At 30.8% G+C, this 27,629-nt stretch overlaps 1 protein-coding gene across 1 annotated transcript; it reads left to right on the top strand.

The window, feature by feature from the left end:
* LOC134709389 (transmembrane protein 151B-like) lies at window positions 1-27,629 on the top strand. Its single transcript, XM_063569557.1, has 2 exons — window positions 1-313; window positions 25,983-27,629. The coding sequence occupies exons 1-2, from the start codon at window positions 281-283 to the stop codon at window positions 27,567-27,569; spliced, it is 1,620 nt and encodes a 539-aa protein (XP_063425627.1). The 5' UTR covers window positions 1-280; the 3' UTR covers window positions 27,570-27,629.

Genomic DNA, 27,629 nt, shown 5'->3' with positions numbered 1-27,629 from the left:
CTACAGGTTAATTATTTTATAGGAAAGTTAGCATATTACTCCGGGAAACAGTCTTTATTACACTGAAATAATTCATGAATACTGACAACCTTTACATTGATTTTTCTATAGCCTAAAGAATCCACCGGGACTATTGGCTTTTGAACATTTACAACGTTATCCATTTTGAAATAGAATAGGTTAGAATAGTTACAATGTCCGTGTACAGGCTTACGTAATATAGTTAGGAAAATAAGGCGGAATTAGCTTGGGAAATGTCAATGGAATTTTACGTGTCATTATGAGATATCAGAACACACCCGTTGAAGAACAGGTAAATATTTAACTGTTCTAATTATTTTATTTATACTCCTAAATGTCTCGTTATTTATTTATAAGATTTAGGGATAGGAAACTATAAACATCATTAAGAATTGATGAATTGTGATGTCATTTTAACTTTTATTTGTTTTTCTGTTGCTAGCCTTAACTTCATCTTGTGTTTGTACTTTTAAGTTCAGCAACAACAAGTGGTTTGTATTAGTTTTACTTTGTATATCTTCAGTTTTGGGTGCTTACTCTGAATATCAAAACTGACTGATCAACTTGGTTTGTTAAATCATCTTTTAAACTTACTCTTGCATACCGTCGGGAAAACAACCTTTCTCATATACATATTGCGGTTTCAGGAATACTAGTAAAATAAATTATTAGGATTTGTTTTTTTCAGTAAATTTTGAGAATTGTGCATATTTCGCGATAAATGAGATAAACATTCATCTTAACTTAATTCTCTATCGTTGTAGTCAATTACTTGCTTGCTAAATTTATGATGGATGTGTTTTGTAACTTTTAAATTATATCTATTCTGTTTTTTTTTTTAGTCAATGCTTATATTTCTAGTACCATATCATGTTGAAATCATATGTTCTATGACTGAAAATTTCTACATTGAACCTTTTGAGGACATATCAATTGTTTATAAAAAAAAAAAAAATATTAAAAGAACCACTCCTTACCAATCCCAAATCCCTGATGAGAGGACGTAAGTTATAACCGGATTTTCAACATAAAAAATGGATTCATTTTGATCCCAACAATGCAAAATCACATGAACATATAAAAATTACAATGAAGTATACATATTATCTTTCTGAGGAAATGAAGAACTAAACGTTTTCATTTGTTGGATGGGTGTGATTTTTAGGAAGTAACTTTTTTAAAGTGGTTATTAGTCTCTAGGATATTGTTAAAAATATCAAATTTCAATCATTTTCAAGATTATAATAAATTCAGGGGGAATTTACCACATCTGTATTGACCATTATGAAACGTTAACAATTTATATAAGATCTATGTAAAAAAGAGACGAAAACACCAAAGGGATAAATAAACTCAAGTCGAAAACAAATTGACAATAACATGGTAAAGAGAAAACGAATTTTTCTGATAAAAGGTTTGGTCAAAGTATTTGAAATTTTGAAATTTTTTGTTAAAGGGACAAAGTCAATACTTGGTTAAAATTTTATGAAAATTAAACGAGCCAAATTAATTTTATTGAAAGTGTCTGGTACCACCTTAACTAAAACTAACAAAAAGTGCATCCCTACCAAAATAGTTGACTCTACCCGGTTTCTCCGTCCTGCCCTGGCTGATTTCGATTTTTGCCTCGCGGTTAATCGTTTACAATGACGGCAATATCACTATTCTAAGTTTATACAATTCTAACATTAATTTCTACAGGAATACAATATGTATCGGACAATTGTCGTTATCATATAATAGTAAATAGGAATCGACAAATTGAATGAAATCAAGAAATAATTTACCATTGATGATAAGAAATTCCATCAACAAAACAAATTACTAAACCTACTTATTGTATTTAAGACTCCTATAATTTCATTGAGGTTATTACCACTTAGTACGTAATACAAATGTTGATGTCTTTTCATTTTATCATTAAGAAAGAGAATAGATGGTCTTTAAAGGGGTTATAAAGAGCAATTATGATATCGATATTGACAACTTCTATCAAAAACAAAAACAAAATGACAAGATGCAAAAAAGTAGTCGTTATAGCATCTAAATTATATCTCAATTGCTAAAAAATGTTTAATGTCCCAAGTCAGGAATATGACAGTTGTTGTCCATTCGTTTGATGTGTTTGAGCTTTTGATTTTGCCATTTATTTAGAGACTTTCTGTTTTGAATTTTCCTCGTAGTTCAGTATTTTTGTGATTTCAGTTTATATTACAAAAACATAAAAGTGCCAAAAAAAAAGAGAAGGAATTAAACATTTTGATTGTACGATATGATGTAAAAAAATTAATTAAATATGAATATATGTATAGGGCATCCCATCACGACTTAATTCAAAATAAAACAGGTAATGATTAAATGTACTTTTTTAAAGGTTTAATTTACTAGAAAATAGTTATCAAAGTACCAGGATTATAATTTAGTACGCCAGACTTACGTTTCGTCTACATAAGACTCATCCGTGACGCTCAAATCGAAATATTTATAAAGTCAAACAAGTACAAAGTTGAAGAGCATTGAGGAACCAAAATTCCAAAAAGTTGTGCCAAAACGGCTAAGGTAATCTATGCCTGGAATAAGAAAATTCTTAGTTTTTCGAAAATTCAAAATTTTGTAAATAGGAAATTTATAAAAACATTGAGGTATATTTTAGAAATAAGTAATTTTTCAAGCAAAAATCGCTAGTCGTATATTAAAATATTTCAAACCTCGAGCATCACTGAAGAGACATATTGGACTTGCCAACGTAGCTATTCGTTATATTCTTTTGCTATGGCCAACAATAATTTCTGATTACTTAAACTTTAACATTTCCGCACATCATACCTCGAAGGAAGATTTTTTTTCTAAATATTTTAGGGAATAAAATATATCAATATAGAATATATATTGGTTATACGATACCTTTTTCGTCGATTACAAATTTTACTTAAATAAATGAATTTTCTTCAAGACTCAACTCAACATGATTTATCATGTTTCACTATATATTGGATATTTATAAAATGTCAAATAGAATGTTAAAGTCTTAATTAAAAATGCATTTGTATCTATCAAACCAAAGTATATTGAAAAGCATTGAATATTGCATTACACCTAGATAAATTGAGATGTAAAAATATAGTCTTAGGCATTTACTTATACCTATAAATATATGCACGCACTGCATATGCAATACATTCTTTTAAGACAAACTACTAGTAATATGTATTTTCAAAACTTAAGTAGAAGAATAACAAAATGCGCCATTATCGATTGATTTTCACGGGTTTTATTTTCCCCAACTATTACGACTTTATATTTTTTTTGCATTGGACGGTATAAGGAAACACACAAACTGGGCTCTACTCGACAAATATTACACGTACATAGTAAAGATGAAAATGAATTATCAGTCCGGCAAATCCTCAAGCTCTCCCTTCCACCTCTCGCCCTCGCCAGAACATTGAATGGTCGGACCCTTACCTTTAATTTTTCACTAAATGTGTACTAAAACTCATTCAGAAACATACTTTTATGAAAACATGTAAATAGAAGTCCAATGTTTTGTTCTTGACATTTACCAGTATCTATTGAAGATATCAAACGCAAACAAATGTAACTAAATAGTAATCCACGGCATCCATCATGCTGGTCAAGTCCAATCAAAATCCACTTTACAAAAACTGTGGGTACGAATAGACCTTCATATGACTTCTTGTAATTCAAATATTGTGGTAGTCTTGCAATTGAACCAATCAAACCCCTATTGTGATAAACAAAACTTAGTTCAATAATGTACACTAGTGCTTACCCTTCCGGAGCACCTGATATCACCCCCATTTTTTTGGTGGGGTTGGTGTTGCTTAGTCTTTAAATTTCTATGTTGTGTCTTGTCAACTATAATAAGTCTGTCTGTCTGTCTGTTTACCTTGAGTTTTTTTCTTTTAAACCCTGGGGTGGTCAGTTTATTTTTGATCTTTGAGTTTGAATGTCCATCGGATATCTTTTGCCCGTCTTTCAAAATATTTTGTATAACGATATGCTGTGCATGCGTTATAAAAAGAAACACAATTAATCTATATATTTTTTTATAATTTTTCTTTGTTTGTCTTTTACTTAAGAACACCTCAGTATCCACCAATTTACTCCGTCTCGTTGTCTTTTCTATCAATGATACAAAAGGGAATTCAAACTCATAAGTAGAAAATCAACTGACAACGCTATGACTCAGAGTGATAAAGACAAACTAACAGCAGTTTACTTCGTACTTTATTTGGCCTTTTAAACATTTTTGATTCGAGCGTCACTGATGAGTCTTTTGTAGACGAAACGCGCGTCTGGCTTAAATATAAAATTTTGGTCCTGGTATCTATGATTATATTCTCCCTCACTACGTTTGTCCGAATATAAAGTAATTATATTCTATGGCCTAACAAAGAACAAAACGATATAATGTAGGTGTGCTACTCGCTATAACCTTTAATTCTATATAATACATCAATGTAGGTATCAAATACAAACATAATAACAATAATATCATAATTCCAATTACAAATTCAAATTTAATCATCCGTGAATACACGTGTCTTCTTTAGGCTATAGCGGGAATCGATGGTCAGAAAGGTGACCGCACGGGTTTTAAGTGCGGACAAATGGTCACATGTCATGAATATTCATGAACGACTTGCGTACGAAGAACTAAATTTTAATGAGTTTATTCACAAAACACTACATAGTAAACAAAAGACTGAGCGACTCGAACTCATCCTTAAACGGCGGGGATGATCTCAGGTGCTTCGAAATGATAAGCAGATAACTAGATTCACTCACTATACATGGACAGCAGGGGAAATTGAGCCTATATCAACAGTCTTTGATTCTAGACTGCTAACACGAAAAATTCGGAAATATATAAAAGTAAGAAAGCAAATAAAAGCCTAACAATTCTACTTCATCAGTCCCTTTGTTGCACTGTCATAACAATATTTTGTTTTTTTTATAAAATCGATAAACCAATTTCAAAATCAAGTACTAGTACTATAAACAACGTGTATAGTAAAACTAATTTCTTTTATTTTTAATGAACGAACTAGAACTTCAAATGGAAGATGATACCTATTGCTTATTTTTCATTTTAAATTAATTCTAGAAACATAAATCTAAATGAATGAAAATATCCTTATAAATGTCGTATAACTCTTTTTCAATTGTAATTTGAATGAGACAACACTCGTTTTGATGAAATTGAATGCTCATCTATAATTCATTTCAAATGAAGTCTGTCCCAAAGCATTATTACAGAAATCAGGTTTTTTGTTTATCATGTTAGTCATCAGTGTATCAATATAAATCTTAGATAGAATGTCAGCAGGGTTAAATTGCAAATGAAACGACACAAGAGGCTAGAGGCTAAGATTAACGGTATTGTTCACCTGAAGAAAAAAAATCAAATATCTCACATTTGTTATAGATTGTACTTACTATGTAAGTCTACGTATGATGGCAATATAATTAAATTATAAGTTTGATTTTGTTTGTCATTTTGGACTCCTCCTTTTTTAATTTCCCTTGTAGTTCGTTATTTTTGCTATACCTTTTTTATTCAACTTGCAAGATATAAGAAAAAAGTAATGACTAGCCATTTCCAATTTGTAAAATTTCTAACATTGATTTTTGAAAAATTGAAATCGGTTGTTAAATGTTGGAATTATAAGAGCTAACTTTACAAAGTTTATGGTTTTTTTTCAATCAAGTTGACAACTTTCACATTTAAAGTATACAATTTGCTAAGACATGCTATGTTTAGACATTAAACATGAGTGTCTGAAGTTTATGTTCCTTCGGATTTCCCAGCCAAGGACCGTTTGTTGATGTGATACTTTCTCATTGTTTGACTACCTTATCATATCTAGTAGATATATTTGACTTAGCAATTCCATCTCAGTCTATTCGTTTCACTTGATTTCAAAAAGTTTTTCTATGATATAGAAATGAGGTCAGACGAATGAAATCAATCCAATTCGTCATTATAATAGTGCTTTAAATGAGGCACTGTTTGACATTCCATGATGTAATGTATAGATTCCGTTCGGAATGGAGACTGCGAATCCGATGCCTGTTGGATGACTACCACTCTCAATACAGTTTTAAAACGGTTCTATCAGCACTTAGAAAAGTTTATTTGGTGACCTGTTATCATGATAACATTAACGGTACTATTTTTTACTGCACAAGATGCTCATTTCGACCACAACGGTCTCTACAGTGATGTTTGAAGTCAAACTATTCGAAAAGCAAAATCTTATAACTAAAAAAGAGAGACAGGACATAAAAATATATAGAAAATTAAGAGCTCACCATCAGGGGTATTGACCCAATGATAGAATACTAATAACATAAACTGTACCAATTTTCTGCACCAGATGTAAATTTCGGGAATTGATGTTTACCACCTTGTCGTCCCACATTTTATCTCGGTCCACCAACTTATCTTACATATTACGTTCATGATATAGATTACAGTTTTGCCACTAAACGAATATTTATCAATTCGTTTTGATTGTCGATTAAAGCCCTTCTTTTCTGTGTCAACTTTTCTTTTTAGATGTCTTGATAACGCCTTTGTGGTAATATGTCTTGTTTGCATGTTTTTAATTACAATTCGTATTCTTATTTATTTGAATATAAATAATAGATTTCAAGCAAGATCAAGGAAGTGTTTAGTGTTTTCTTAATGCACTTTATAAATACTTCCACATATATTCCATCAAAATTTTACTACTGCGAGATCACCAAAGAGTAACATTTTAGGTCGAGACCAGAGGACTCATTAGTTTTGTTTTAAAGTTTAAGATCTAAGGCTAATGGTTGATGTAGGTCAAGATGTAGAATTGCATTAAAAGTACAATTCCTTTTATATTTCGATTTTTTTGTAAGCTATGTTTTTTGTCTATTATACATCCATCATCAAAGTTTCTGTTTTAATATTCCCTTTTCAAATATAATCCACTGTTTACTGTTTTTGGCATTAGCACTATGTCGTAAATTTATAAAAAAAAATGCTCTTCGCATTTGATCTGTCCTGCTTTTTATTAATCCGGAGCAACTTGTGAGTCGTATCTTTGGTGAGTTTTTACAACTTTTGGATCAATGTCACTGCTGGTCCAGTCTAATAGTTCGTACTTTTCTTGCAACATGAAACTGCCTATAAAATGTTATGCATGTAAAGTTTACCTTCGCAATATTTGACATCCTTTCGCAATTTTTTGGAATGTATTGTTCTTCGTATTTGATTTGGCCCCACAACTATTTGGATTAGAGCGCCACTGTTGAGTTTTATGTAAACAAAACGAATTATAGCTATATTATGGTGTCTTCGATGAGTATTAATAAATAACTATTATTTGTACTGTTATCTTTTTCTATAAGTATTTGCCAATATCCAGACTTAAGTTCGATCGCAGTAAACATAATTAGAATGTATTTCTTTTTATATCCTGGCAAAGTTTGGTTAAATCTGATTGTAGTTGTTGGCTTGAACTGAATACAGTTTTACCACTATACACAATTATATCTCGGAGAAGACCTTTCGAAGTTGCAAAACTTGTGTCTGATCCTATTGTCAATGTTTTGGATAATAAAATATGTTTAAATTAAATTAATGATATCTTAGAGTTCATCGAATGCACTTTTTAGTTAGACGGTTATGAATTTTTCTAAGAAAAGATGTTTTATAGTTTTTAAAATGAAAGTGAATCTTTTTCGGCGTATTTGTTTTCTTTTTTGTAATTTAATTTTGGATATTTGTATTCTGATAACTAAAGGATCCGTGTTGAAGACCGTACTTTGAACTATAATATTTGAGTGAGAGTTGTCCAATTGGCACTCATACTACACCTTCTGAAATCTATATAAAGTCTTGTAAAAACGTTAACTGTCTTATAATTATATGAATAGTCGATATAATTCTAGAAAAAAAACACATATCTTTCATTCCTGGTACATCTAATTTACATTATAGCCCTACATTATTTCAATTGTCATATTTTCATGTTATCAATGAATCAAGTTAGATTTGGAAAGAGACAGACGATAAATAATATTTTGCCATGTCTCATTAATAATGGGCTGTGATCATGTCATATAGTATCATTCGCAGTCCTCAATACTTTGGCAGTGGCAATGACATTTGACACAGATTTGACAAAGTCAAACAAAAAAGACAAAACCATGGATTAAAAAAATGCGAGATGACAAACAACAATACACGAAACATTATATAGAAAACTTAAGGTTAAGTAGGGAAAAAATCGAGCAAAACACCTGTGACTCAGGGACTTCGATACGGTACACCATCTGATAAATAAACAAATTTCACAAAAGACAAGACAATTAAATCAACCAAAATCGATATTAAATGGTTTTTATTTTGTAATTTTACTTGTTCACTTTTTTGGCATATATCTTTACATTCATCTGTTTCCCAAACCGTTTCGATTTTTATATCTCTGAAAGAGGATACATCACGAAATGCAATTGCAATCAAGGAATTCAGTGTGTTTAATTTCAATCGTAGTTTTGAATTCATATTTATTCTAAAAGTGTACATGCGTTTTGAACTTGTTTATATATATTTCAACACTCGACTTCATTGAACCTTCTTTGTTCTCCGTATTGTGTTAGTTTAGACTGATCGTTTAAACATGTCGTGACATTAAGTTGTATATCTACTCCCCTGTGTAACTTTCCAGACGAAATAGAAAGAAAATGCGTTTCTCTTTCATTATTATTAACATTATATATTTTTTTTTTACTTAACAATGAGTAAAACATTTTCCAATAAAACCACTGTTTTAAGTATCGTAATGCGATCGTCTGGCTATGTGTGAAAGATTTCAAAGATTATCAATAAAACCGATACTTTATGTGGTTGATAAAACAATTGACAGCAGCAAAGTATGTTCCCAATGTAAAGATGTCTGCCTCACTCTGTGTTTTTGCCGATAAAGGCTCCATGAAATATCTGGACAATGTTGCAATAACATGTTGGTATTTTTATTTTTTTAAGGCAGTAAAAAACTCATGAAAATACAAACCAGGTTCGAAAATTAAAAGAAGACAAACAAATTCATAAGTCAGATTAAGATATAAAACTTCGTGTATAAGGGGAAAAGGAAAACACAAACACAACACCAGCAAGTGATTAAATAAATCCGGTGCATTAGAAATGTTAGCTTCATATGTTCTATTTAAATCCTTAAACGTTGGTATGATTTGATTTAATATTCGTACAAATAAATTAATACAAGGCCTAAAATGGACTACATGAAAAATATTTAAAACGAAGACGCTGAAAAAGGCAGGTATTCTGTAGAATTGTTTTGCTTTTAAAAATGATTCACTTAAGGAAACGGCTTTTTGCCTTTTAGAAATAAGATCTCAAAAATAAATATAATGTTTTCAGTTCGTAAACTCGTGGTCAGTGATCGAACAGTTAATTCTCTGAGTAATATCTATGAATTGATGGTAAATGTATATTGAGCCAATGATGATTGGTTGAAATGACAAATTGAGTAGCTGAGAATGTGTTTAGTCACCTGATCTATGATTAAATGCTACGTGTTGCAAACCTTAAATTGCCTTCTATTCTGAAAACCAATTGTTTCCAACAAGATATTTTTTTGTAACATGACACCATTCAATTAATCATTGCTTTCATAGGGACGACCTATTTGTGTATCTCTAGTCGTTAAATAGGTGCTCAAATTTCCGTCTTGTCGTGATCAAATAATTGTCTTTTAGCGCTAAATTGAATAATATTAAAAACAGCTGATTTTCTGTATTTAATAATTTTTTATGTGACAACCTGGAAGTTCCATCTGAAAACAAGTTCCTTTAGTACAATAAAAAGGTAAAACAGATCAATACGAAGCATAATGCGTACATCATTTGATTTTCAGCTTTCCGAGATAGAAATAATTGTTCGACTTTATACTCAAACGCAATCAGAAGAACGTTGTAATTAAAAAAAAAATGTAAATATCAATTCCTTTGTGTTTTTTTATACGTATTACTTCATTTCCATTTGGACTATACTTGTTTCAATATTAACCGTTATCAGGTTCGCTAAAGGTGAAAAAGTTGTACCTAGACTTTCTTAAATGCAATGAGACTTTTGTCAATTTGAATGATTTTATATAATGCCAAAAAAAAAAAGCAAAAAAAAGGGTAAATAAATCAAAAACAAATTTGTGTGGTCGATTGATGCTATTAAATCTGATCTCTAGAATTGGATCTTCATGTTTCTCACTTCAATGAAATTGAATAGTATAAAATAACGCGTAGACAATTTCCCGGTTCTTTGCGTTTTCTGGGTTTGCATTCATTGGAAATATTCCAACCCCAAAATTTGAAAGCCGGAGATGGATAAATACGTCCCAAAATATTAAGCTTTATATGATCAAAACTTTGCGATAGGGATTTGAAATCTTAGCTTATTAGTAGTTTTATTATGTTTAGTCCATTTCTGTGTGTGTTACATTTGAATGTTGCGTCGCTGTTCTCCTCTTATATTTAATGCGTTTCCCTCAGTTTTAGTTTGTTACCCCGATTTTGTTTTTTGTCCATGGATTTATGAGTTTTGAACAGCAGTATACTACTGTTGCCTTTATTTATACAAGTAATTAATCAACGGATGATATTATAAAAAATGTGCTTTTAAACATGTTCAAACTAGTATAATGTTGATGCACTTAAGAATATATAATATGTAACATTTTGTTGCATCAATGGTTACATTGATGAAGAAATTAATTGTCTTTTTTCGACAAATTTTCTCATCACTTTAATTAATGTATATCGATGTGTCAATCTTCAATTATACTAGTAATACCAACGTGAACATGGTTCCTTCTGAAATTTTAAAAGAAAAAGATTTATTCAGCGTCTGCCCATTTTTATGAACGAAGGCGACAGTATTTTACGATGCTCAAAGATCTCTGAGCTCGATTGGGATCATACTATCAATATGAGACACAGAAAACGTAAGAATCACATAGACTCTAAAATGTGTCAGACCCATTAGTTGACAGGCTTACTATCTCCTGCTATACAAGCATTACCCGTCATGCGAATTCACACACACAATGGATATAAATGTAAATAAAACAACTTTTATGGTTCTAGTATCTAAAATTGTAAGACATAGAAAACATGTCTCTAGTGAGTTGAAACACCGACACATTGTATCGGTCAAACAATGTGATTGTAAATCGTACATAATATCAAATTCAGTTGTTCTTCTTCACCACTCCGGTGAAGCAGTACCGGTAGAAAAATACCAAACAAAATTCATAACAGAAAGTCCTTTACAAATTGCAAAGTCAAGAGCTCATTCGCATTACACGAATAAAGAACCATTGTCATATTCTTGACTTATCACAGACATTTCTTTATGAAAATGGTGGGTTGAACATGATGGTATAGCCAGCTTAACCTCTAACCTGTATGACAGTTGTTTAGAATTCCATTTTATTAACAAAAATGTGTGAGCAAAACATAATAGGTAAAATTGTAAATAACTGAGCTACAGTAGTCAACATTGCTACTTTTGTAGACGAAACACGCATTCTTTAATCCTTGTATCTTTGATATTAATAATTTCAACCACTGGGATCGATGCCACTGCTGGGGGAGTTTTATTCTCCGAGCGTATCACCAGCCCAGTAGTCAGCATTTCTGTGTAGACATGAATTATCACTGATTTTGTCATAATTATAAATTAACTGTTTTATATTCTTTTCCTTTTTAAAATGCTAAAGCTTCTCTAACTCCTGAATAGGTCAACTTAGCTGTATTTGGCAAAAACTTTTAGGAATTTTTGTCCTGATTGTTCTTCAACCTTCGTACTTAAAGTGGCATTTTTAACATTTTTGTAGTCTTGCGTATATTCACAATTTTAATCATGATATCTATGAAAAGTTTGATCATAATCTTAATCACTAGAAACAAAACAAATAACTCTTGTAACAAAGAAAAACAAAATGGCATATAGACATTTTATGGATAAAGTACATAAAATAAAATAAAAGACAAGAATACAAAAAAAATTACCATAGCTCAATAACATAGTGGCGGGATATAAAATTACCGAGCCACGCCAAAAATCAAATAATTTACGATGAAAAAAGGGTTAAAAGTAATTCAAAGATGATTATTTTAATGGTTATATGCATTGTTTTATGACTTTTATCTGAATAGAACAATGAGCTGAAACTTATTGAAAAAAAAATAGTTCTATTTGCCAGTTTAGACGATATCTACCTTTGTCATTTGAAGTTTATTTTTGTCAGAAAACGGTCTACAGGATACGCAGCGTCAAGTGATCGATCAGAATAACCTTACTGAATGTGTCCAGACATATATTCACATCGTGACTTACAAATACGTTTTCTTTCAAGCTTTGAAATAGAATTAGATACATGATACCTGCAAGCAAACTAAAAAGATCGTGCTTCATTACAAAAATGGAAAAGATTTACTTTTTCGCTAAAGTAAATTGTCATAAATAACGCAGAAAAGTTGTTGCTTACTTATTCATCGAAAATGTGATTGCACTAACAAATTATGAACCAGAACACATGATAAGTAATATCAAATTTTAGCAATACATTTATATGATAATTTCATCGTTGGGTCTATAACAGAAAAATAGGCAATTATTAATTGACTCAATCGAAACATTGCTACTTTCACGTTGTTTTTTTTATTTCGAATATCTTGTGCACGGTATCGAACGAAATATTTTTGCCTGAAAATATATAGACAATACTTATTATTATACCTTACATATATTTTAAACAATTCTATTGGGTGAAACGTTATCATGTGACATGGAATTATTCAGTAAATTTTCATTCATTTGCATGGAAGGAAGAACAAGCCAAAAAATTTACACCAGCGGTGAATAATCTTTTGAGTTTGTTGATTTGTACTTGAGTTACCTCCTATGAAAATGACGTCACAGACGTAAATTAACAAAATGGCAGAGTTCACGTTACACTGGAAGTCTATCAGGAGACGAGGAAATAAGGCATTGGACATGCATAGAGTTAAGAGTGCCAGCAGCCGAAGATATCTATTATAAACGGTCCTTTTCAGGGCCATATATATTTTACAAAAAGATTCTACTTTTGTTGTAAATTCGAGAAATGCAAACACAAATGTAGTTTCGTATAGGATACGTCAGTCTGTGTGTTATGTCAAAAATATAGACTAGTAACTGTAAGTTTTCGAAATGCCCTTCCACTGTTAGTTCGGTATAATAAAACAGTTGTGGCCCCTTAGAATCGATGTATATCCAAGATGGTATACCCTAAAAATTTATTTCACTTCGGGCTGCGTTCTCAATGAAATAACCTGCTTGTGTCGACAATTTTGTATATTCACCTTTTCAACGGGCCATAATACAACAAATGAAAGTTTTTAACGACCTAATGGGCCATAATTGTATAATGGTTGGATATTCTTGGTTCTCAAATATTTCTTTTACAGCGTTTATCCTTCACAAATTTACAATTTAATGTTTTTAATGTTCTTGTTTCAAGTGTCGCCTGAACTGTTTTGATTTTTTCTGATATTTTTTTAATATTCTATTGACTTTTCATTTCTTTACTGTACCCGACATCGATAAAGATCTAACGGTGGTGCATACCACTACAGGGATATAACTCTGTACAAATCAGCTGAGCGTTTAATTACGAAATATTTAGTTTCTCAATGATCAAAATTAGTGTTTGTCAAACTGTTATATATACATTGAAAATATTATGATAAAGTGTGTAGTTCAAATGTTTTTGAAATATACACATTTTTGTCAAGAGGTCAATTCAAATATTTTGTTAAAATGTCATAAAAATTAAACGAGATTTTTGTCGAAGTGTTTGGTACCGACTTCAGAAATGATTTTGAAAGTTAAGTTATGCTGACCTATTTAAGCGGGCGCTTCGACAAAATATATCTAAAACTTGCATGTTTCTAAAGTGACCTATTTTTTTTAAAATTATTATAAATATGAATGCAGATAATTTAGTCAACCATTTGTTTTCTGTTTGTTTTTATTGACTGAACAAACAACACATATTGAAAACCAAAATGTAATCAAACTAGATTTGTATTACTGATATATTATTTATTTTATCAATTGCTACTCTTTCAATCTGTAATTTAATGGTCCATATAGCAATCCAGAAAACTTAACATTGTACGTCGTGCACATTTTATAAAAACAAAACGTTACTTGACAGTCACGGTACCGTTACCCGGATACATGACATTTTATCCTTCAGCAACAGTCTATAACTTAAGATATTATTCAATATAAAGTTCATGATCTAACATGCAATCGATTTTGATAACATTTTAAAGTAATATATAACAATGGTTGATATATTTTTTCCATTTCCATACTGCAATGTCAAATAACTTCTTGATATGTGTAATGTTTTATTTTAATTCAATTTCAAATTACGTTAAATACAGTCATTCATCACAGAATGACATGGACATATTGACACAAATGCTTCCATTTCCATGATTTATTTTTATTACTCATTCCCTTGTACAGTCCCATATGATTCAATCTCTGACATTAACTTAATGTTCTTGTATTTTCTGCAAAGAGAAAAAAAGTAAAGGGAAAACATCGCAATCATTTCAAACATGAAAGAAAGGTCGACGTGGGAAATTCTCTGTCAAAGTGTACTTCAATCGGGTTTTTCCCTTGAACAGAAATTGCTGAAGTACAGTTTTGTCTAAACAGATGTGGGTGTCTATTGCCTTCTTTGACCTATCCCAGTGAAGTTAACATTAAGTTGCACATGTTTGTTTATTTGGCAACACTACTTTTTGTTAGATATGTTGTTTCATTTTACATTATTTTCTTGTAAGATAGTTTATCGCTATTTTGTGCATTTTTCTTTTGATCTTTTTTTGTGATAATTTTCATAGCATAATTTTCGCTTGAGATGGAAAATTATCGCAAGAAACTAAGGGACCACGTGGCGTTGCTATTGAAATTGACATTGAAATTGACAACGTCGTCATAGGTTAAATAGCGATTAACAGATTATCATTGGTCATTTCATCTCGATTGCTTTTCTCACTTTCGCTGTACCAGCTCAAGCGAGAAAATCAATCTCGTTGAGATAATCAACGATAATCTATTAGTACTGATAAAATATTCGACCAATATTGTTAATTCGTATTAAAGACGACTCGAGATTTTCACATGGAAGACCATATAAGTAATTCAACAGCTGCTCGAAATTGTCCTCCACATCTTGAAAGAACTTGTTTTGGACAGACATTCTTCATATCTCATGATAATTAAAAATAACTTTTTTGCTTATTTGATACTGGTACGGTTGTGTTCAAACATCATAAAGCATATTATGGAAAAGTAATATTAAAATTCGTGAGATGATGATATGAAAAAAAAACGAATATTTTCTGTTAGTATTTGAAAAGCTTTCGATTAGAAGAACTGGAAATTGAATCCAAAAGCAAACAGCAATGACAAAGTAATTAACAAGAACATTGTGGATAGTCTTAAATATGTTCTTTACTAGTTCACATCATTTGCGCTTGAAAGAAAAGCAAAAATAAGATATACGTAAGAATGATAGGAAATAATGTAAAAACTTAACCATGCTTGGTATTTTAATGATGATATCTTGAACTACAAACATGATGTCAATTTAAAGGTGTTTTTTTCCGTTGCCAACAACGTAATAGTAGCCATTGCCCTGACTGCCTTAATCTATGGAGCAGATAATTTGGATTGAAGAGATCAATAGACAAATTAGCGTAGAACATTATTCTAAATTATAGTGTTTTGTAGTCAGAGGTAGTAAAGGAAGCTTTTGATACGTGTAGGGTGTAGTTAGTTGTCTGAATAAGGGAAAGTATTATCTCTAATGATCCACAATCGATCTTGTGATCTTATGATATTGTTATAAACAGTGTGATTGACGTTAAATCATTGATTGTAAATGATACTTTTTGATAACTATATATCAAGCAGAAGATGTGCGGTGATTGAAGACGATATATTAATGTTACATTGATTTTATAAAAGCATTTTTCAGAAATTCGATCGACATTATTAAAAGAAAACTCTATATTTGGCGGTAGAAATCATATATTGTAAAAGAACGTTTTTTCTATTCTAAACCCAGCTTATTCTAAGTTGTTTTTATCAATTATGGTTAATAACTTATTCTAAAATAACTCTAAAAAATAACTCAGGAAATATCCTCTGTTAATCTCTTTTATTTTATATCCCTAAAATGCTTGCACAGTGTGATTACATTTTTTAATTGGCTTATTCGACTTATAACTTAAATCAATACTTAAATCGGGAGTAATTCAGGACTTACCACAGAGAAGTTTTTCTTGACTAATTGAAACTCTGTAGGATTTTGAGATTCATACCATATGCATGCAAACAGATGTTAAGAAAGCTGCACGATTATATTTTTGATTAAAATTAATGAGTGTTTCTATGTCAGATAAATGTCATCTTGACTAAATTGTTTATTGTACAAAATTTTCAAAACCAATAGTTATTCAATAAATGATAATTTCATTTTGTTTAAACAACAGTAAAGAAATTGCCGATCATCATTGCATTTTTTGTAAATATAGAATAGACTTTCTAACAACTATTTTCTTCAAAAACAATATATCAATCAGATAATCTTTTTTTATTTCTACTCCCATTTGTTTTTGCGCTGGTTGAACTTGCCACGGTATTGAAATTTTGAGCTGACAGGACGTTAAGAAGTTAAAGGGAATAATAAACGATTAAAAATCTCTCTCATTCAAAAAAAAATAATTCTGCAATGGATATCAACAAAATCTCTGCTTCTTCTGTTGACAACACATTTGCTACGTCTAAGGAACTTATTTTTTAACGAACAATTGGATTTCTCCATGAAAACAAGATGTGCTCATCTTTTAACCGACTTACTCCTTTATTTATATGCGACTGACTTCTTTCACGAGCTTCTATTTTAAATGAGCTAAAAGGGAATAGGTTTGATGATGGCTTTCCTTTGCACACTGGTATTACAAAAATTGTAAAATTAATTCAATTCTTTCGAAACTATGTTATTTTTTTATTATGCACGAGTTTAGTTGAATATAATGAAGACCCGTTGGTGTAGAAAGATCACTATAGTTACTAATAGTTTATGAACAAATTAGATATGAGCTAAAACAGCACCAAACATGAATAATATTTCACACATGTCAGTACCATAATTGTAAAAAAAATCATTATTTAGAAACAATAACACGATCTCGAAATGTGCCTTTTTTGCAGTTTTGAATTAAATCATTAAGATTTTAAACACCTTTGCAAAGTATAAAATCTCACATCTCACATCTTAAAGTTTTTTTGGTAGATTTAAAAAAAAATCAATTTTCGAGTTCAACAGACCAAACAGTGGCATCATGTAATTATTACTTTATTTTAAAAATAAGTATTTAGAGAATACTAATAGATGTTTTGCAAGTTTTTAAAAGGTGAGGGTTATACTAACTTGAACTAAATTGAATTATGTGTCGGTTCCTTTTATAGCCGAATAAACGGTATGGTGTTTTCTAATTGTTGAAGTTCGTACGGTCGAATATGATTGCATACACTCACTTTGTTTGAAATCTGGTGGATAGTTGTCTCATGGGCGACCATAACACATTTTTTTTATATTTGATTACAATAAGACAACTTTTCTGATAAAAAGACAAGTATCTTTCGTACAGGAAATCCAATTTTTAAGTTAAATGAGATGTTCAATTCTCATGAATTCATGAAGAAGAGGCAAGCCATGGCAACAAATAAATACTGAGGGAATTGCACAAACTCCGAAAGGATCAACGAGACTGTGTATGTCGACTGTGAAAGTATGTCTGTCTACGCTTTCGTCACCCTCCATGACAATCACTTTATCGAAATATTTCAATCGGAAGTAGGTCACAATAAGTAAAACGATAGATTACGTGTATATGAGATATAAGACGCAAAAAACAATTCGCTAGAGAATTTAGACATATATCAATCGTATCGGTCAACCAATTCGTGACGATGACTGTAAAACTTAAGAAGTATAGATTTCAGCTGTTCTTCCATATAAATCTGTTGGAACAATATTAAAACCCAACTGTAGTAAGATCAAAAAAAGGTATTACCAATCATAAGAAACTAAAAATTTGATCAGTTATCAATTATCATTACATTATATCCAAGTTATGATAAGACAGTCCGAACAAAACTTTAAAAAATAATATCAAATGAGATGAACCTGTATAATACAGGGGACAAACTTAGACTTCTTTAAATCCTGTCACATTTTTTCAAATCAGTAGCCTGTAAATCAATGGTTGGTGGTTCTTTTTTTATGTCTGCCATATTTGTTATTCACAAATTGTTTTGTTAGTTTTCTCAATTGAATTGTTTCACATTTTTCATGTCTGGTCGTTTTTATTCGAATGAACGGTATGATCCCCAATGCTTGAAACTGTACGATTACGCGCGTCTGGCGTATATACAAAATTTAGATCAATTACACGATAGTTGTCTAAATCATACCTCTTCTCATTTTTATAGGAAGTTCAGACTGGGCAAGCCGATGATGTCCATCAAATTACAACCGTCAAATTTACAAATATTTTTAAAAACAAGTGTGAAAGACAAAACAAGAAGTATAATAGAATGAAAAAATTGAAGGACTTTTTATCAATTAATTTGGTTAAAGAACATTAATGCTAGTTTAATTCCTGATTTTATTTCGATTCCAAAGTACTAGTCTTACTTGATGATAACAATCGTCTCGAAGATTTCTATCAAAGTTTGTGATATAAGTGTTTTTTCTACGTGTTATTAATCTGGAAACATTCAATAACTTTTAGGTTTTTTTTTCACCATTGCAATTAAAACAACATAATACATGGTATGCAATTATTTTTAAAGAAAAATATTACTCCTTCATGATGGTTGTCAATACTGAAATTTTAATCAATAATGAATTCAAATGTATTTCGATTTTCTTCAATTGTTCGATTCCACCCGAAGCTGTCCGATGTGATACAATCTTCCGTTTCTTTTTTAAAAATTGAAGAAAATGCTACTTAAACAAGAAAAAGCCATTTAAACATCACTGTAATATAAACCGTTGTAAATTTAGATCAATTCTATCAAAATCTGATAGTCGAACTAATAAACATTAAAACATTTATTTCCACAGTTGGAATTACAATCTCTCAAACTGTCATTCAGATCAAAGCTGCAGAATATGGAGTGCATTAGATAAGGTTTAATCCGGTTCATTACTTTTGTTTGATACTGAAAATCGTTGCTTGTTTGAACAAAGATAAAATTGATGATTCCATTTTGAAATTTGTAGCCCATAACATCTTAATTCTTTTCTAATGTCAACAGCTATCTCCCTTTCAAGGGAGTTGGTTTGTCGTTCTAAACTTTATTGCTATATCTGCTGATTATTATTTTGATTTTGTTTTCAGTGTTAAGAGATGGATTCTTATATGGTGGCATGGAATCATTTATTATGGTGTTTTTTTTTAAATTCTGGCGGACAATGATGAAATAGTGTACCATATAAGAAATCAATTTACCAACGTGAACCTCAAAAAGAGGTCAAGCAACAAAAATCGTCTCTGCTTTACATCACATATGAAAATTACTGCATAAATTCCACAGTTCAGATATAAACTGTTTTGTTTTTTTCTTTTCAAAGAAAAAATTAAGATCTGTCATCTTTCAATTTGAAACTATTCATCTTCTTTAATGACTTAAAATGCAATTGTTCTATTTTTCTTGGATTTTGCCCTGTAAGGGTTATTGTCATAGGAATGAATTATATTGAATATAAGTTATCGTATATATCCAGTTTTTCATTGGTTTTTGTGGGAGTTCAAACTCTTAACTAACGCAATGCCAGAGTTTTGATTACAACCATTCAACGATCTTTTTTGTTTTGTTTGACAGGACAAATAGGACAGACTCTTTTAAGTCTTTAGTTATATAAACTTTGAAATTTGTAGCAATTATAAAATTTGAAAGACTTTACTAATAAAACAGAAACGAAAGATATCAAATGAACATTCAAAGTTATGAGTCGAAAATAAACTGACAAAGCTATAGATAAAACAACAAAAATACAATATAGATTACTAAATATTCACCAAATCGAACCCCACTGAAAATTGGAGGTTATAGCATAGCTCAATAAGTTACCAATTCACTATTAAAATTGGTACCACTTACGTTATCATTATGCTTTCTTCACATTCTCTAAAATAATAGCAGTTTCATGTGGATATTATTTATTCTACACATAATTAGCCAAACCGAACGGCTACGAAGAAATTTTTAGTGTATGCAATTACTACACAAAATTAAACATTTCTTCTTCCAATATTTTTATTTTATTTTAAAGAAAGTTGTAGAAAAAATGTTGTATTAATTTTCTATTTTTCAGTGATTAAAAATTATATAGACATTCCGAAGTTTGATTTTTTTTTCTATAAATGATAAATATTAACAGATTTTTACACCTGGCTAATTGCTATTTTAAAAGTCCAAAATTAAAAAAATAAAGATTTTCTTTTTTCAGTGATTAAAAAATGCTGTTGAATCACTTTTTTTTTCAACATATCATCATTTATACAACAAACTAACACCTGGATAATTTCTGTTTTCAATTTCAAGATTAAAAACTATTATCATTGATTGAATTCTACAATCTTTCCGGAAAATAGAAATCCGACTTTACACAAATAGCGTGATATCATGAGGTAAATTGAATCACCGAGATTTAATGTTTGTTTTTCTAATTCTTAGCTACAGCAAACACAATTATTCATTGAGTAAGCCAGAATTAACTGCTGTTTAACAGAACGGTATATCTAATGTTATGATCGTTTCTACTCGAAATTTTGACGTCTGGTCTAGTTTATGACTCAATAAAAATATAAAGTGCATTTATATTTTCTGTCGCATGAAATGTTCAATAATATTTTCAATATTTGATTGCCATAGAGATTTTGTTTTATTACCATTTTTTTTCTCAGTGACTTTAAACAGCAGCTAGAATTCAATTTAGCTCTGGAAAATTTAGAATTGTTGATTTGTTTGTATTTATGCGTCCAAAACATATAAATTATGTTTTTAGTTGATTATCTGGTACACGTATACTTATCTTAAATGACGTTATAAGTATTTGCCAGAACGCGGAGGTGAGGTCAAGGTTTCTAAACTTTTCAAGCTGAGAATCAACAACATCATGTTTTATATGTTTTATATACAATGATGATTCTCTTAAAAGTATTGGTTGAATATCCGAGAACTTTTAAATCTGCCTTTCCGTGAATTCCATCAATATAAGTATGACAAGGGGATATAAAATTTCAGTATTTTATAGTTTATCTGTTGGAAAATATTTTGTCAAGGCATTCATGCATTGAGTGTAAATATTTCGTTAAAAATCGACAATCAATTATCTATCAATCGAACCGCCTTTTTAACATCAGATACAAATTATTTAGTTCAGCGACAGGTTATGTCAACACAATTGGATTATGATATTTTGAAATTCAAAGCTATTTTCATATGGTAAATTCAATAAAGCAAACAAGCTATTGCGACTTACATTTTGCTGGTTTTGTGTTTTTTCTTTTAATTCAACTTATTTTTCATCCATTTACCACAAAGAGAACTGAAAGTGGTTTTCATGGTATTGACATGGTTCTAAAACCCCCAACTGTTAGGCTTTGTATAAAACCTGTTAACAATTAGATTATTGAATTGAGGTACATCGAATTCTGTAAAGTGTCTTTCTATTCCTAGTCTAAGGGTTTGACAATGATTGATAAGTAGACAATGATTAATATTGTCAGCTTGTCATCCATGACAGCTGACAGTGTTGTTAGTAATGAATTTGCCAGTTACAGATTTCTCCGAATATGAACATTTGTTCATACATTGTCAATAGAATCGAATACCCTTGATAATTGTCACTTTCTATAAGCAAACTGTAATACTGGTAGTGAAGGTGACTTAGTGTCTACCGAGACTCCATGTTGATAATTAAAAAAGCATTTCATTATCGCCTTTCGTGTAATAATGTTTGGATATTGATTCGTTTTGACGGTAATATTCACCGGGGATGTTAATCAATTATCAATCAACTTTAATTTATTGTAATTTAAAGTTGATGGAAAGCTGTGAAGTGTTTAAAGCTTTCGGTCTACTTCGATTATACAACGTCTGCTTTTCTCTTTCTATATCGTGTAAAGTTATAAATCTTAACACGAACATTGTTTTAGAAGAAAGTATTTTACAATCAAAGATTGTTTCGGATTTTTATAATGCGAAAACTATTTATATTTCACGGTTTATCGTGCATGCAGAGCAGATTGTGTGTTCACATTTTATAATTTGAAAGAACAATTTTTAAGTAACAAATTATTTCTCAAGTAAATTTAAATTTCCTCTTTAATATAATCTTTATCAAATGCAATGAAACTGCTCATTGGATAATTCTTTTGGAAAAAGTAAAATAACAAAAATACCGAACTCCAAGGACAATTCAAAACGGCGAGACTCTTCTCAAATGGCAAAATCAAAAGTTCGTACACATCAAACACATCAAACGATCAGAAATCAGATGCATTAATTAACAATTCCTTCATGTTTCATAGATAACATTTCATCGCATTAATATAACATATAGCAAACTTTTGTATAAGTAAGGAAAAGTATATTAAATTTTGTTCTATAAGCAAATTTCTTACATTTATGGTAGCATTCTTAAATGAAGACAATAATAAAAACAGCATGTCATTAATTTCATTCATCAGACTCGCTCCTCTAAATTTACCTTCACCATGAACTGTCGTGCTCGTTTGTCAACTGCATTATCATTTTACATTATATTCTGCTTTGAATGGTGAACGTGGTGTATTATTTCTTAGAAGAAAATGTAAGAAGTCCGTGATGCAACGTGTCATCAATATACCAAACAATCACTAAAATGGTCCATTGATTGTGTTTTGGTGTCTCAACTTATAAGAGACATATTTTCAATTGTTTAGATCATATGATACCATTTAAGTCGTCTGGCCTGTGAGTTCACCGATTGTGTCCTATTTCTATGTAGGTTTAGTTAAGGTAAACGAATACATTCAGTTTTTTCGATTGTGTTTTTAAATTGAAATGATTTTATTTTTTTAAATATATATATCGTTGTTATAATTTATCTTTGCCAATCATGATTGACGAATTTACCGAAAAATTCATGTTTTTGTTGTGTGTCAGTCAGTTGCTTTCTAATTTCAGAAATTTGATTGTTCTTTTGTATTGCCTTCCTCTTTTTACAATCCGATTTTTTATCTTTAATTGTAATACACTTTAATTCATTCATATTTTTCAGTAACTAATATAGAACTAGGCATAATTAGACGGTCGTTTGTTTGGCTTGTAATCCTTCTTTGCCTTTCTGTAATTTCCATGCGATTGTAAATATTTTATCTGATGGTACATACATTTGCCTTTCATATTTGCTCCAAACAAATATATTTTATTGACTGTCAATTACTTTTTCTGATTGGCACTGCCGTATCATATAACAGTGGACTGGTTTTAACATCCTCGGGCAAAGTTGATCTTAGATGATTTGGCTATTTTCTAAGTACTTTTTTTCTTGAAGCTCTTCTACTATTCGGTTCTTATCACATTCTTGCCTTTCGAGTATTTCTTTTTTGCGCGTTCCGGTTCAAAGTCTAAATTAAGACATGCGCTTCAAACTGATAAAAGCGCGTTGTTTTCTTTTCCCCCCATTTCTACTCAGTATATCTGCGCAGTAGAATGTCTTTAATTTTGCCTTGTTTAGAAACGATACAGTTTGTCAGTATATATTTAGACTTCAAAAAAAAAATATGTTATTAATTTACCATTCCCTTTACATATTTTTTTTTGCATTGTTGAATTTATTCACAATTTGTCTAGCTAGATCGATTAAGAGCTTAAAATACTTAGTAGTATACAGTGGAGAAAAACATGTTTTCTTCTTGATGAGGATATTGCAGTTTTTCTAACTTAAATTAAACCTAATCCCCTGCCTATTTGTAATCACAGTAGAGTTTGAACAAAACAAATTCACAATGTACAACATTCTCAATAACCTACTATTTAATAGACCTAGCAAAAGTCTTGATTTTTTATTTACATTGAATGAATATCTGTAAAATGTGATTCGTAGAACATCAATTTCAAATATACAAAATTGATGTTTAGGGAATATAGATACAGAATATTCACGTAGTTTTAATGATGTTCATTGAGGTGTCAGGTTCTCTTACGTTTCTATCAATCTCACATTAATCGAGTTTATAGAATAAAACTACGCTTTTACTTTGGGGAAAATATTCAACCATCTAAACGTGAATTCATCTTGATATATATTCTAAAATGTTAACAAGAAAATGGAAATTCGTGATCAAATCGCATTAATTTGCATATTTTTTATGATAAAAATACATCAGAACAAGTTTGGTGTATTCCCTTGAAAATTTATCGCTGCAAAACTAAGCTCTGGTTACAATACCACTAGTATTGAGAAGATTAAAAACAAAAGGAATCGAAACGGAATCGCAAGTTCAAGGTCAACCATTTTGATAGAGATGCAACTTAATTTATAATTTATAAGCTTATATTTCACAATGATATAGTTATTTTACTGCAAAACAATTGCTTAGGCTATTGGCGATTTTTATTTTCATGGACAGAACTACAAGCAACAGTGTTATTCACCAGTTCGCTGTTTTCACTTATGCTGTCAATTCAATACATTTAAGACCTATACCAGGAAGACCTTCATTCGGAACGGTCAAAAGTTTAACATTAACGTTTTCAATTAACAAATAAGCGACTGTAACATTAGTCTATTCTATTTTGCAAAAATCAGGAGATGTCATTCAGGTTGATGTAAGCTAGGGAATTCCTATTGATTGTCATTCCACTGGTTTTAGTTTTAGAAACAATCATCTATATATTCCATTTAATCCCTGTGTATCGTGTTTACATGCATAATGCTTTCGGAACTATTCTTTTGATGAATAGGAAATTATTCTTTAGCTGATTGAGATATTACGATTAAATATAAACAAATGTCTTCATATATACTCTTAGGAAACACCACAATTACGTGGAGATTGTAAACCGGTGTTTTATATTTGGTACATAACTTAAACATTTCAATTAATATAAAGATAAGGAAATGAGGTATGATTACCAATGAGACTACTATCCACTAGAGACCAAAGGACGAAGATGTAAACAACCATAAATTATTATATCAACCGTGTTTCTGCCAACTGAAAAACATAGAAACAAGATTGAACGAAAATTGATGTAAATTCAGTGCACAACATATTAGGAGGTCAAGATATTAAATAGTACTATCATTTATCTTCCATGTTCCTTCCTGGAAATCGAAAACGACGAAGTTTGGTTTAATTATTGATTGTCATTATGTTGGATGCAAATCAAATGGTTATATCAGGAATCGTTTCCCTTTACTTTATGAAATTGTTCTAATCATTGTCCCACCAATTTTCCTCTATTATCGCCAAATGAAACTTATCATGAACGAAATGTCATGTGAAGCAGGATCATACGAAGCAGCTGCGTCTACTCGTAGATTTTAGTAGTGTTCGCGTTGCTTAGTCTTTGGTTATCTTTACGCAGATTCTTTGCTGACTTGTACGTCTTTTCGTCGTCTGTTCTCTATATTTTCCGCCATTTAGATGACAAAATGGTATGTTATTTCTTTGATATTGCTTTGTTTTCACTTACTTTTTATAGAAAATAATCATTAAAATTGAATCTGTATTTTTTTCAGCTAGAACCAATCAGACAGTCCTTTTGCGGTTCCCTTAGACGAGATGCACACTGGAAATGTTTGATTCTGACTGTGTTGATGTTCGGATGTCTCATAGCGATAGTGTATTGTAGACTGGCTACCGTAACTACCTTTGTTGTCAACTTTTATACTTCTTACATACCGGATACCAGAACTAAACAGACTAGCCCATGTGACGCCGGTTATATTTACATCCCGGTGGCTTTTGTTATAATGCTTTACTTTGTATATTTGGTTGAGTGCTATCATTGTCACACTAGAATAGAATTACAATATAAAGTGGATGTTAACACTGTTTATGACAAGATAAATAGCATGCGAGATGCCGTTCCAATTTTATGGTGGAAAGCTCTCTGTTATCATTATGTTAGAAAGACACGACACATTACTCGATACAGAAATGGAGATTCCTATACAAGTACCCAGGTCTATTACGAGAGAGTAAACACTCACACAGCTGGTTCTGCTTTTAATTTCTCACGGTGTGGTGTGAAAGATATTTCACCAGTATTGTCAAAATTAGAAACATATCCTGCAACGAAAATAAGGTTATCAAAAGGATACTCGTACACATGTTCAGAATCAGAAAATGAATTCGACGAACAAAGGAGTCGATTTTTCAACGACAACGAAAGACGTGATGATTTTATGGAAACGCGTGAAGGAATGGATTTATTGAATGTAAATTTTAGGGAATATATGATCGCTTTTTCAGATCCAGATAATCTTCCTTGGTACGTGTCACAAGTTTTATTTTGGATCGCATCGATTTTGCTATTATCCTGGCCACTTCGTGTTGTAATTGAATACAAAACGGCTTATATGCATTATCATGTTCATAAATTGTTTGGTACACATTACATTGATCCAGTTACAACCACGGGTCGAATGACACGCGTTAATACCATGGGAAGTGTAGAATTAGAACATACTATACAGAAAAATTATGCAATGATACCTAGTTATTCCGAAGCCTTATTGATAGCACCAGACATGTCTTATGGTATTAACAATTCACAATATAAAAGAACTCCTCGAAGTTTAACATTTACTTCTTTGTCTGCCTTGACGAAGGCAGATAAAGTTGATGAAAATCTGTCTGATACGTCTCCTTTTATAAAACGATGCAAGAGTTATTCTATTGTAAACAAAGGCCTTGTTTTACAAAATTGTATGCATATGGATTCAAACTATGCAACTTTTAGTTCGAATACTTCAAGATATAAACCTCGAAGAATGTTTACATTATTTCGGAGGGACGATGGTACACAGAGTAATATTTCCTCGCCACAATCACCGCAAGATTTTTTTGTCCGAATAAACCCAGCAACTTCTACAGCTCGGTTAACACGAACAGGTAATAACAACAGTTTCTACAGGTCAACATCAAGCATATCTGAATTACCTGCTAATATTTCACTTCCGGAACCGCCGCCGTACAATGAAGCATTAGTGATGACTCGTCCTTTGCCAAAAGTGAAATCTCCTTTACACGAAACGGAAAGACTGCCTACACCCCAGTCTGAAAGCGTACCGTACATAACTATCATGGAAACATCACTTTGATTTTGATAAAAATCTTTTATATTTTTTTAATTCCGTGCCAAATTAGATTTTATTTAAAGT

This window comes from Mytilus trossulus, chromosome 3 (assembly GCF_036588685.1).
Source record: "Mytilus trossulus isolate FHL-02 chromosome 3, PNRI_Mtr1.1.1.hap1, whole genome shotgun sequence".
NCBI lineage: Eukaryota > Metazoa > Mollusca > Bivalvia > Mytilida > Mytilidae > Mytilus > Mytilus trossulus.
This window is presented reverse-complemented; position numbering and strand designations above follow the sequence as displayed.